This window comes from Euwallacea similis, chromosome 3 (assembly GCF_039881205.1).
Source record: "Euwallacea similis isolate ESF13 chromosome 3, ESF131.1, whole genome shotgun sequence".
Classification (NCBI taxonomy): Eukaryota; Metazoa; Arthropoda; class Insecta; order Coleoptera; family Curculionidae; genus Euwallacea; species Euwallacea similis.
In genome coordinates this window covers 4576142-4589254 of record NC_089611.1, presented here as the reverse complement: position 1 = coordinate 4589254, position 13113 = coordinate 4576142, and the positions used below count along the sequence as shown (strand labels likewise).

At 36.9% G+C, this 13113-nt stretch overlaps 1 protein-coding gene across 1 annotated transcript in view; it reads right to left on the bottom strand.

The window, feature by feature from the left end:
• Positions 1-4221: 4221 nt before the first annotated feature.
• The window catches only part of Sema1a (semaphorin 1a), a 191800-nt gene continuing 182908 nt past the window's right edge, over positions 4222-13113 (bottom strand). The window contains exons 10-16 of the mRNA XM_066406988.1: positions 9559-9907; positions 9424-9506; positions 9136-9367; positions 8431-8708; positions 8167-8377; positions 7892-8114; positions 4222-6060 (exon numbers count right to left, since the gene is read on the bottom strand). Coding sequence (XP_066263085.1) covers positions 5995-6060; positions 7892-8114; positions 8167-8377; positions 8431-8708; positions 9136-9367; positions 9424-9506; positions 9559-9907 — 1442 coding nt within the window. The 3' untranslated portion in view covers positions 4222-5994. The remainder of the gene's footprint in view (positions 6061-7891; positions 8115-8166; positions 8378-8430; positions 8709-9135; positions 9368-9423; positions 9507-9558; positions 9908-13113) is intronic.

Below are 13113 nucleotides of genomic sequence, written 5' to 3'. Positions count from 1 at the left end.
CGCTCTCTTTTCCTGCTACAAATTTTATATTGGGTTTTCCACAAAGTCATTGTGTATTTTCCCATTGAGTGAGTTTAATCATCTTAAGTTGTTGTTAATTTCATTTGAATCTACTAATTTGTTTTATGGAATTTGTGGATGGGATCGGGATGCGATGAAATGTTTTACCACATCTATCTTATTCTCCAGCCCTAGCACCATGGAATTATCATCTGTGTCAATCTCAGCGAATGCTCCTAATGAAAAAATCTTCGTGACTGATGAGGATGTAAAAACGTACTTGAGCCAGTTTTTTGCCGCAAAAAAATAAAAATTTTATGAACGCGATATTACGAAATTGCTTCAAAGATGGAGAATTGTTATTAAACAAAATGGGCAATGCATAATTTAGTATAGTTATCGTTTTTAGTGCAACAAAAGTCTTTTATTTGCTGTGTAAAACACGCAATGATTTTGTGGACAACCCAAAAAAATGAAGCTTTTCTCATCTGATTTTTTTACGTAGATTGAAGCTTGGAGAACTCATCACTAAATGAATAAGAATTCAAGTATTTTTTTGCCTGTCTTACGTGCCTTTCGAAGATGCTCTTTGGAAACCTAATCGTTAATTTCACATGTCTGCGCTATTATTACGTCGTAATAAAGTATTATTTGTTAAAATATTTTGACTAGTTACACTATATCAATAAAAACTACAAAACTAGGAATTTAAAATATTATCTACAACGCTTTGTACAACAATCATCATATTATTTTGGGAGGAATGGAGTCAAATAACGCGGAGTAGAATTTCGAAATAAGAGACTCACGATGATACGTTCGTATTTACATATGTTTGTTCGGTGCAAAATCTGCCCTACCTTGGAAAATCACAAGCACAAAAGCGAGAAACTACTTAAAACAGGGAAAACGCTTCTCACTGACATACACGCACCACTCAAATTAAAAATTAATAAAATTTATTTGGTATGTTATGCGATTAAAGATTCTGTCTTTACATCTTTCATCATTTTTCTCATCGTCTTTCATCATTCCTCTGTACATCCATCATTCGACGGCTGGCTGATGTCGGACGAACTTGAAGCAGGCTTCTACAATCCTCAATTTGAATTTCGGACGATCTTATCATACGCGATGGCAGATGCATGAGACAGAAACTCTATGCGGAGATCCAAACATTTGATATAAAAACAAAGAAACAGCATTAACAGGCCTCATATAAAATTCTATATAAAAGTACTTAATCTTGAAATATTTGTCAATATACAAGGATATATTATGTATTATTTATTCACTATAATAAATGTTTTTAAGTAGTTATAGTTATGGAAGCATCTAAATGGCTAGAGTTTCATAGGTATAGAGATGTGCTAGAGTGAGTACGATGGTAAAATTTAAAAAAAGTACATATAAAGGTAACAACAAAACTAGAAAAATAAATAGTGATTGAATGTATATAAAGCCTCAATGATAAGATGCTTAACACCAATTAATTGACGATTGAGTGCTCTTTTCCTTCCGCTTCCAAGGGCGCAGTTCAGGAAAAATGAGACACTAAGATATAGGTAGTTGATTTAAGTTCAAGATCGAGTCAATTTCTTGTTGCTCACTTACTAAAGAGTGCCTGGACATTTTCTTTTATTGGAATATGAACGGACATGTTTCAGTGTTTTATGCCTCCGTTTTGGTTTTTTGGTTTCATATAATACGATGGCGTGCCATGCAAGATGCATTTTTTCGAAACATTTTACAAAATAGAGAATGTTCGGTTTCGAACTTCATCATTAAAGAGATATATGTACGTCAATGTGGCTTTGATTACTGAAAAGAATACTTTTTTTCGTTTCCAGCGAAGCCAGTGGTGTTTCACAAGATTTTACTTAAATTTTATTAACTAAATAAATGTAGTAATAACACAAGAAAAAAATGTAAACTTGGCAATAGCACCTGTTTCAAAGGCCAGATCGAGTTATGTGTAGTATAAAACATTTCTTAAAGTTACGTTTAAATATTGCCACATGCTGAGGCTATTTTCAAACTTTTGAACAATCCTGTATATGCGAAGTGATGCATTTTCTCTGAAGATCTTATAGAAAATATGGTTTATATGTTTGAGGCGAATTGCTAATATTTTTTTGGGAATAACGCTCATATATGAGTAGGAGCAGTTATTACAGTACTCGCATACTATATGTTTTATATACAAGGTGTCTCACATCATCATGGAGATATTTCACGGAGTAATAGTACTCTACAAAATAATTAAAAAATGCTAATAGATCAATGGTCAAAAACATACCTTTTTCGATATACAGGGTGGCAAAAATATCTACAGATGTTTTTCAACCCATCCACGGATGTGGAAAATTCGTATTCAAGAACTTCGTTCAAAACTGGAGGCAAATCGTTTTTCAAGAAGCTTCTTACCTGCTTTTTTACGGTTTCCCAATCAGTTTTACCGGAAGCTCAACTCGTTCCAAAATCTCATACCACACATTTAATTCATTTTTTTTGTTTTAAGAATAGCATTTTTTATGTCTACCTCGTATCACTAATCGAAAATGTAACAGCAGGTTCAGTTATCTTTATTTCTTGGGTTTTGTAACCTCTTCCACAGCATACGAAGGCGCGAACATCCAGTCTCTTAAGGTAAATTAGCTCCATTCTTAAGTTTATATTGCATTGCTTATTATGATATAAAACAATATTAATTCCAATATTTATTAGTACACAGTAAAAAGTTAATGTTTCAGTTAGATTTCACAGATTTAAGTTGTAAATGATGTAATGTTAACGATTTAGCTAAACTCAAATCAAAACAAATATTTTGAGGACATAATGAAACGAATGAAGAGACATCTGGGAGAAAAGTCCCAATATATTTATCCTCTCTCTCGGAGTCGCATAACCTGGAAATCCGAGACAAGGTACGGTAGATTTACCGCTTAAATTATTTGGCTCTGACGATCGGCGTCGAACAACTAATCGTCGAATCTGTTACGCATTTGCTATCCTTATTTGGCATTCCTCGGGATGTTTTGGTACTCTGTCTTACCTATGGGGACACATTGACCTAATTTCTTCAGAGCTATCTATTTATTAAATAGCATATCCTTTTTAACTGGCGCTAAACACTTCGCAGTGGAATGTCTGGAATGTTGACGTGACCTACATTTGGAAGCGCCATGTTTGGTTTCCCTTTAGCTCACAAACTGTATTCATCTTGAATTGACCTTCACGGTAGAAGGTGGAAGGAACGCCGGCATTTAAATATTAAGAAATCGTTTCAGCCTAATTTTGTTTTTAGCCTTATTTTACCTAACTTTTTAACTTGAAATAAATCTAAATGAAAGAAAAATTATAAAAATTGTTCTAAATGTTTTCCTCTTACTAAGATGCGGGACACTACTCATTTGCATTAATAGATATTTTTGTAAATTCAACGAAAACGATGAAAGATACGAAAATACTACAAGTGGCCAAAAAGTTAAAGAATTAAAGAAGGAATTTAAATTTGGCATTAGAATTCATACAGGGTATTCCAAAAAAGATGCAAAGCATAAAATGGTATATGACCCAAAGAAATATAACACTCTATGTGTGGCTACCGACGACTTTAATATTTTATTAAAGAGGGTCGTAAAGAAAATAGGTATACGAAGTTTCAAAAATTTAACTCAACATGAAATGCAAAAAATTTAAGTCATACGTGAGAAAAACTCAAAATACATGAACAAATTGTGAAATTCTGTATGTTGAAAATAGTACGTTTTTGACCATGAATCTATTAGTGATTTTTAAAAATTATTTTGCATAGTGCTATCGCTATTAAAAATATCTTCATGACGATATGTAACACCATCTGTAAGGGCTCTGTTCCAGCACTGCAGGAACCTCTACTCATGTGCGAGACGCTATTTCGAAACAGAAGAAAATATTTAATCGAAGACAAATGAAGAAGAGGTTTTAAGGACTACTTGTTAGTTATCCTCTTTTCCCAATTTTTCACGCACGCATAAAACACTAAAAAACCATCCTCTTTTTCGTAAATAAATCTCAAACTACTGCACTTTAAGCTAAAAACTGAAATGAACAAACCAAATCGGTTAGATCCTACGAACTGGACTTCATTATGGAGTATTATTCTTCAGTCTTATGTACAGTACTAGATGCAAGAACAAAAAGCGTATCTATAAAAGATAATTTACAAAACGTGTTAAGTAGAATGTGTAAATAAGTTTTTATTGGGTAACAAACCTCTACTTCTTACTTATAAAAAAGGTATAGAAATTCAGCCACCTCTAGTCTGAATCTTCGAGGCAGCATTTCCCATTCATAACAAAATACCAAAAGTCAAAACAGTGACTCACAGTTAAATACAGTCTAATCACAATCTCGCTAAAATGATAACAATCTATTTCCACGTGGTATATCCTTATCTAACACATCAATAAGAAGCACTTATTAATCATTTGAGATTACGTCATCTGAGTTGCGCCTAATGCGAACTCAAAGGTCATCTACAATTTTTTTTGCTATTTCAAGAAATAACTGCTCAGGCACCCGTGTAATATAGGAATTGTCTGGGAAATATGAAACGAAAATGTGCCCAAATGGTTATTTACTTAAATGCTACTTCTAAAAAACGCTATGCACCTTCTAGTTTTTGAAATTTAAAAATTATTCTAAGCCTATCACCTACAGAAAGGTGTTTGGCTGGTGGGAAATGAGGAGGTATTGTTGCCGCTGCTTGTAAGTGTTTAAAATGATTTTCAAGTAAACGAAATTCTTCAACAGAATTTACAAAAAACTGTTAATAGTTAGTGACGAATGAAGAATGAAAATTTGATTTTTTTTTGTGACGTAATGTGTTGAAATTGTGACGATTTATGACATATGCGACCAGTCCCTTCCGATTCTGGTTTAACCAGAAGTGACATCGACACCTTTCATCAATCAACCTGCATTATAAGAAGACCATGAGATGTTCGGAAGATGGCAAGAATTTTTCCTCAACGTTTAGATGTTTGTAATAAAAACATTAACAAATCACATGAAGCCGACTTGGTATATAAAATTAAAGGCTAAAGGAATAAAATTTACACAAATCAATTATTGGGAATAATGAGAGTTGCGAAGCACCTTTGCCAAATGTCAAAGAGTGCATTCGCCAAAAATCAAGAATTATTTAGTTTCTCATAATTCAGCTCGTAATATTTGAACACATTAGGTTGACAAAAGTCAAATTTATGTTCTAAAAGTTGTGGAAAAACTTAGAAGGAAACATCTTTCAGAAACACCAAATAAATTACGTTTAATGTTGGAATTATTCGCATTCTTCCAAGCAATTTTCGATTTTGAATCTGGGGAAGCATTCCTGGGTATAAAGTTAATATGATCCTGTCAACATACTTCAAAAACGAGCAATGTCAACGGAACACGTCATGTTGACCACACTCTCCGGTTACGCTCTACTCTCCATACTCATGAATCTGCTTCCAGATGTGACATTAATTTTTATGATCCCTAATATACATATAGATCTTCTGGAATAAAACTGCATTCTCCAACACAATATTAAGTGTTAACCGTGTCCACTCTTCAGCAATTAGCAAAAAACGTCGAACGATCTCCAATGGAAGACAATGGCTGGGAGACCGGAAAAATAGGGCTTAATACCACCGCAGGAACCATAACTCCTCATCCCCACCTCACCAATTGAAATGCACACCAGCGCCACCGCCGCCATCCTGCAGCTAGTGCGTGCCCTACTTAGTCCAATTAGTACAACCTCCAGTAGCTCCTGAATTGTCCAGGATAGCGCTGCTGGGGCTAAGCACGATAAATGAATGAGGCAGTGTGTGGGGGCGTGGGGCTGGGCGACGAGGAGGGCGGGGAAGGGCTGCTCGACGAGCCGCCGCTGGTGGGCAACGCGCTGTGCCCTTGCCGGTGGGGGTGGGTGCGCCTGCCTCCGACACCCTCCTCGCTGTTTTCTCAGAGGTATACTTTTTTGACGCTGCGAGTGGTTGCGAAGCCGTCTGGCCGTCTGAAGTTGTCGCCCTGCAATTGGTAGGGTTAGCGACAGCAAGAAATGGCAACATCGACTCAAATCACTGTATTGGCCTATTAAAAACAACAGAAGTTCGTTGTGTCAAAATTTGTCAAATTAGATGCGGTCAAACTGATTATGGTAAATCCTGTAATGTGTGTGATGACAGCGAAGTTGCAATCTTAACTGAGATCAAATATTTTTATTGGTTTCCAATAATGAACTGCGTGACAGTGGGCCTCATCAGTTATTAATTTTTTTTTTGACAGCGCAAAACTGTCTACGTATAATAACTCCTTATGTGCATTGTATGTGACATTACATAGTGACAATCTGGTAATTTTTTTGTCAATTTATCACCTGCCAATTTGGCGGATATTTGAAGACTTGAAATCAAAACCGGGGCCGCTTTCTTTCAACTTGTGATTTCGGATCAAAACGCGTTATGATTTAGGCTCTTCGGTCTTTTGGAAATTTTAATGATTTATACATAACAAAACAAGGAGCCGGATCTGCAATTTCTCTGCCCCTTCGACCCATTAAATAATTCTGTTTCAGCAGCTCCAGAAGGGAGGATTTTATGATCACAACATCTGTTCCTTTGACCTACCAAAGAAATCAGGATTGTAATGGTTTGGAACTGAAAAATCGGAATTACGGTCTGTCGATCCTGATTTCACAAGTGTCGCAAGAAAGCGATTCAGTAGTTTTTTTATGCAGGGTGTGGCACCTGGAAAAAATGAGAAACTTTGACTCTACAGTGTGCCCTTTTAAGTGCGTGCTCTATTGTTATAATATGATGCTTAGAATTAAAACCGAATTTTAAGTGGTGTTGCAGTGTGTGAGTGGATTTTGCGGTAGCTGGTTCGGTTTTATTTCAAGTCTTCATTAAGACGACTATGATTTGAGTCGATGTTGATTATAAAAAAAGTCAAGTTATAGTTAGTTAAACCTGAAAGCCGTTTTTCTTAAATTACTCAAACACACCAAAGTGTCAACTGTCTTTGTCACTTACGTCCCATATGTCATTCACTTTGTCATTATTGAAGTTGATGGTCAAATTCAAAAATATCCGGATAAATTCAATATAATTCGTCCGTCTTAGTTCAATGCTTTTGAGGTAATTTACCAATCTAATTATTGTCATCCTATCCTACTTCAAAATGAATAATCTTTGTCCCTGTTTTCTTGGAATCATTTTTTTATTAAAAGAAAGAGGTTTTTTACATATAATGCTTAAAACAGAGTTTGACACCTTAGACCTTGTTTAAAGCATGTTTAAAACGATAATAACAACAGATAGCTAGCTGTGAACATAACAATCCTGATTAAAACAAAGGAAAAGTAACACAAATAAGTTTTTTGTTCACTCTGTATAGTAAATAATTTCGAGTACCTCCACATCCGTGGGCTCAAATTAATCAAAATTCAACTAGGAATATTACAACTTTCAGGTAAAACTTTTCTAAGTTTCTAGCTGCTATTTAACTAGGAAGTCGAAATGAAACGAGAGAGGAACTTCTGGAAGTAATTTACAGAGAATTTCTAAGAAAGAGAAGTGAAAGTTAAGTCTTATTCATATATTATAATATACGCCTAGGCTTAGGAGGAATTACCTTGTCGTTTTATGGGTACCTATAGCCCCAATGCTGTTAAATTAAAGAAAAGATCGGTGAAAAATGCAAACAAACGGGAAATATTGGATTAGTTTGCCAGATCATCTACTAGTAAAAATAATAATTCAGTAAAAATGAATACGATTTTACCATAAACAAAGCAATTATAGTACTCGTATTTTTACTAGCGACATTATAATGGCGGCTCGAAGCTAAAGGCCATTACCTGCGACCTCAAGGTACCGAAATTGTCCCTTCCCCTAAAGTTGTCGCGGCCATTATACCCGCCATCTTGGAACTGGAACAACGTTTCGGCGTTGTTTTGATGCGGCCCCTTCCTCAGGGTGCTTTTGGGCGAATAGTTTTTTGGAGGTGGCTGCGGCACCAGCACCGGTTCCGCATACGTCACCTCTTCTTGAGGTAACAGCTTCGGTTCCGCAGTTATCCGACTAAATTTTTCCATTAGCAAATTTGACAAATCTGAGTAACATGTTTAGTTACCTATTCATGTTTTGCCTCTGTTCGAAATATTCGTATTCGGTATCTGGATAGGGCAGATTGTCGTCTTCGTCCTTGTGGCATTTCCTGCCGCAAAGGTAACCAGCGATGAAGCCTACAACTAGAGCAGACACGGCACCTGCCACTACAGCCATAACGAGGGTTTCCACTGAGTATTGGTTGGGAAGAGCGTCTGTGGCTGTCACTGACGGACCTACATTCCAGAATACCATCAATATATCAAAGAAAATGTCAACAGAAACTTACCAACAGCCTCAAACGGCTTGTCCTGTATGATGTTGATAACCTGCCCATCGGGTTGTTCTTTGTTGGGCATGTGATCGCTGAACTTGGGCATGTTCGAGCTTAATCCTCCGATATGCAAAGCATCCTTGTTCTTCAAGGGCGGACAGGCGGTATGCTCCCCGTTGCTCACGCTTTGGAAGAAGTAGCTTTCCTCCCCCCATTTGTTAGCACCATTGGATCGGCACTTGCCTTGGACTTTGTCCCAAGCACAGTACGGATCTTGGAGTGCGACACATTCACTGGAAATTAATTTTTATTTGAAGTCATGGTAGTGTATAGAGTATACGCTTAATCAAATTTGTATCTATTGCCCGTTACGAGATCTCCATGCTGAACATCTTTTGTTGATTACACTGTATATTGCTTGAACTCATTTGACATATATCTAAACGGATGTCGCACGGAATATCGCCAACCAGACCAACGTACGTAAATGTGTTAACCTAGCCTAAATTGTAACTTTTACGTTATTTATTTCTTCTGGAAAATGAACTTCAAAAGATTATTTAAGATTTTGCCCACCTAACCAAGACACATGCGCGTCGTACATGCGCAGTGAAGCCAATTTGGGACGCATTCACTGTACGGTGATTGAACTAAAGAGCGATATTGTCATCCCCTAAACGGAGCTGAGGCAGCACCATCAATAAAGCTAATGCATTTTACCTGCAGCTCGATATTTTATTGCTGTCACATCTGTGCAACCGCAGGGACTGCACTTCAGTATCGGAGACAACGATTAATCTTCCCTCGGCTTTAGTCCCGCTTTTCATTATTTTGATGCTCCGAACGGGCACATGGAGTGGAAACACCTGGATTTCTTCCACCACCACCGTGCGTACTCCATGTCTCGTTTCCGCCGACTGGGCGTTTACCGCCTTTATAATTTTTCCATTATCTGAAAGGATTTAACCAACGCTTAAATAAATGAGATAATTGATAACTGAGAATTACCTGTTCCAATGAAGAGCACATCGTAGCTTTTACCTCCAGGAACTTTGACTTGAGGGTCTACAGCGATTTGAGTGAAACGGTAGCTGGAAAAAATCATTAACAAAGGTTGAAATCCCTAATAATCGAAGTTCTTACTGAAAACTAGTCCTAATGACGATAGGTTGTCCGAAAAAGTTGGGCACGCTCTCATCCATCAGCGAGTGCGTTTTAATGAAGTTCAAAGTCAAGTCTGGCAACGTTCTGCTATCATTGTGGCACTGTCCTGGCCTTGGATCCGGGACCTTATTGCTCAACACCGGTAGCCAGTTGGTGTTGATCGCTGCTTGTTCCTTGAAGTTGCCCTCGAAGGTGTCGGTGATGTCCTGAAGACTGAAGGCGCATACTGCGCTGCCTGATATGCTGTTTGGGGGGGAGGTGAAGGTGCCGTAGATTAGTCGAGCCGTGGTGTCGCCGTACTTGCCATCGATGAGGTCAGTAGTGGATTCTGGAATATATAAGGATAAGAAGGAATGCCAGAAGAGGACTCGATTTAGTCCCATTATTCCCCCCATATTAGAAATTAATTCGATTAAACAAAGATGAAGAATACATGAAAACCACATTAACTAAGAATGTAAAAACCGTTTTCATCTAATTTGAAACTTCTGAAAGTTAAGGCTGCAAAAAGCGTAAAAACTGTCGCATTTCAAATGTAAGTATTTGGAAAAGAGTCGATGTTAGTCGGAATAGCATATGTTATTACATGAAAGATTCACGAAGACGAATTCAAAGCGCGTAACCGTAAAATTCGTTTTTATATAACGGTTACGCAGGCTGTAGATCGCCGTTACTAAATAGTGACGGCGGTATAATTAAGCATTACCTGTGATGTGATTGATTCCAATATACCCAACGCAAATGCCTTCTCTTAATACGATAACACAAACGGAATGTCGTTATCATGATTTAACGGTTAGCACATCGTGTATTACCGTTACCGGACTGGAATATCTAGATGTAACTGCCCCATTAATTATGTTTGATGGTAATTCGAGTGATTATAAAATACGCCTGCTTCTGATACAACGGTCATGATTGATACCGACGTTAGTATCCTCACTTCTTATACATATAACGGTGACGGAAATTATGAAACTACGTTACGAGACTTTGATTTCTTAATAAAACTTTTAGACTCAATATAAGTCTCCTTGATGCTCTATTTCTGATTCCGATAACTTCCTTGCAGAGTACCGAAAGGAGCTATTATTTTCATTGCTTTAAGAATTGATGTAAGTACGTAGCTGTGTTAAAAAAGAACTTTCTAGAACCTTTCATTTGGGAGTTACAATTTTTTTAATTTGGCCGAACCCTCGAGCACAATTACTGGGTCTCTCTGATACTTCATTTCTCCTTTCGATAACTCCCTTCCAGAGTACCGAAATGGGCCCATATTTTCAAGATCTTGCAGGTATATTGGATGCTTACTGAGGTCAAAATTAAACATTCTAGAACCATTTATTTCAGAGTAACACATTTTTTAACTTTAGTTATTGCTGGTATATAGCTTATCTCCTAAGACAATTATAATACTAAGCAATTCGTGAATAAATATACACTTTCGAGCTAAAAATAACACTTTTACCATTGTTTTTCTTTAAAATCCGAAAATGATACGCTTCTGGAATTTTATTTCAGTATTAAAGCATTTTCTTAAAACCTCCTACTTAGTCCGAGAAGGGCGAAAGGCTGTTCGGATGCATATTATACATTTTATAACTTTAAAAAGCCATTGTTGTGACTTCTCATTTCTTTAAGCTACAAAAGCAAATTCGAGATGATCTTGAAACCTCACCCCCCGCAACTTTTTCCAACTTTATTTAAAACTGCACCGAAAGCAATTTGCTATTTTATTATGCAACGATATAAACTCGCCATAAACTAAAAGGATTACATTAACGAGTGTAAAACAAAACTTCTGAGACTTGCCTTTTTGAAATTTTAAACTATACCAGGCGAGTGTTTTATGATTACGGCCCGTCGAGCTTAATAAATTATGTGTCGGTACAAAGTGAAGACATTCTCGCTCAGGTTATGAAACAATTACTTCGTTTATGTCACCTTATAAAGTCTAAAACTTATAAGAGCGACGTGATTCCCTATTTATTATGAAGCTTAATCATGCCGATTTTAGTGTAAAAATTCGAAATTTGGCCTCTCGGCGATAATTTTCTTATGATGCGAGTCGGAAAACTTAAACCGGCCATTCTTATTCCGTTCTCAGATCCGGGAAAGTCATAAATTCCGCCCGCTAATATTTGAATGGCCTGGGCATTACACAGACTAATGGTTATTTAATAAGACAAAGCATCAATATTTCGGGCACGTATCGTCTTGAAGTGGCACGAACATGCCCTGGTGAGATTTCCAAGTTAGTCTGGATTTCCAGGAAATGTGTCCGTCAGTATTTTAGCTGGGCGCCTGTCTTGTAAATTGGGAATTATGGCAAATTTGCAGAGTTTTTATTCTCCAGTGATTCCAGGGTCGGATTTGGAGGACGAAATGAAGAGGAGAATGCCAGGACAGTATTCGTTGCACGTACCACATGCAAGTAAAAATATTGTAATCTAGTGGTTGACTGAACGTTTAATATGTATATTATGCTTTGTTGAATAAACAAAACGTCCAAAACAATGGGCAAACAATCCATTACCAGTCACCTTTCAAACCATCAGACTAAAATATTAATCCACGATAACTAACCAAAATGCGCATCCAAGTTCAAAACTGTTGGCATCCGTTGTTCATTTTTAACGAAACTGTTCCCATTTTTTCAATGACTGTTGAATGAATCACACATTACATGCCAAAATGGTTTTAGTGGAATCTAGACAAAGAAGATAATGGCTTTATTGTTAAAAACTGGGACGGAATATTCAAGTAAATTGGGACGCACAATGAGGCTCTTTTGTGGAACATGTGCCGGATAGTTTTTGGCTCTACATTACTTCCGGATTGAAAAGGGAAGAATTCTGCTTATGTTATTTTTGTAGGAGAAACATAGTCGTAGTGATGTTTTAAGGTAAAGGCAATGGTGAGTTATCAAAATCAACGACTTTTTCCCACTAAATGCGTGAAACCAAAAAAATAGAAGCAGGTTCTTCCCAACGCTGATGGGCAGCCTTCGTTGCGATCAAATGTTTTTAGAATTTGTCTGAAAGTTTCTTTCAACATAGGTATCTGTTTGAGACTGACAATGAATGCAAAACTTTCTTACTTTCGGTCTTGGTTTCCGGACCAAAGCTACAAATCCAGGCCCAAGTCTCGGTCTTGAACAGAAAATTTGCTTTAGGCAGGTTACTTCACTGTTTTTCAAATATTTTTAATCTCTTATTGAAACGAAAAATGATAAATCAGGAGTTTTACCTCGATTTTCACGATCGAGTTTGGGATGCCATGTAGTACTAGGTCTCGAACTGATGATAGAGTTTGAAATCAGTTACCAAGAGTCTTCAACGAGACCAAGACTGAGCTTATACATATGTCATCGTTTTTCAATTCTTTGTCTCAGGATTTTCAGAACTGCATAGGAATTAATATCAGAAAAAAAATTATGAAGAAAATTGGGGAGAAGTTGTGACAGGCGGAAATCCCACAAATTTTCAAAAATGTTTTGCATAGACACGAATTAATGCAGTTAATTGTAGGCGT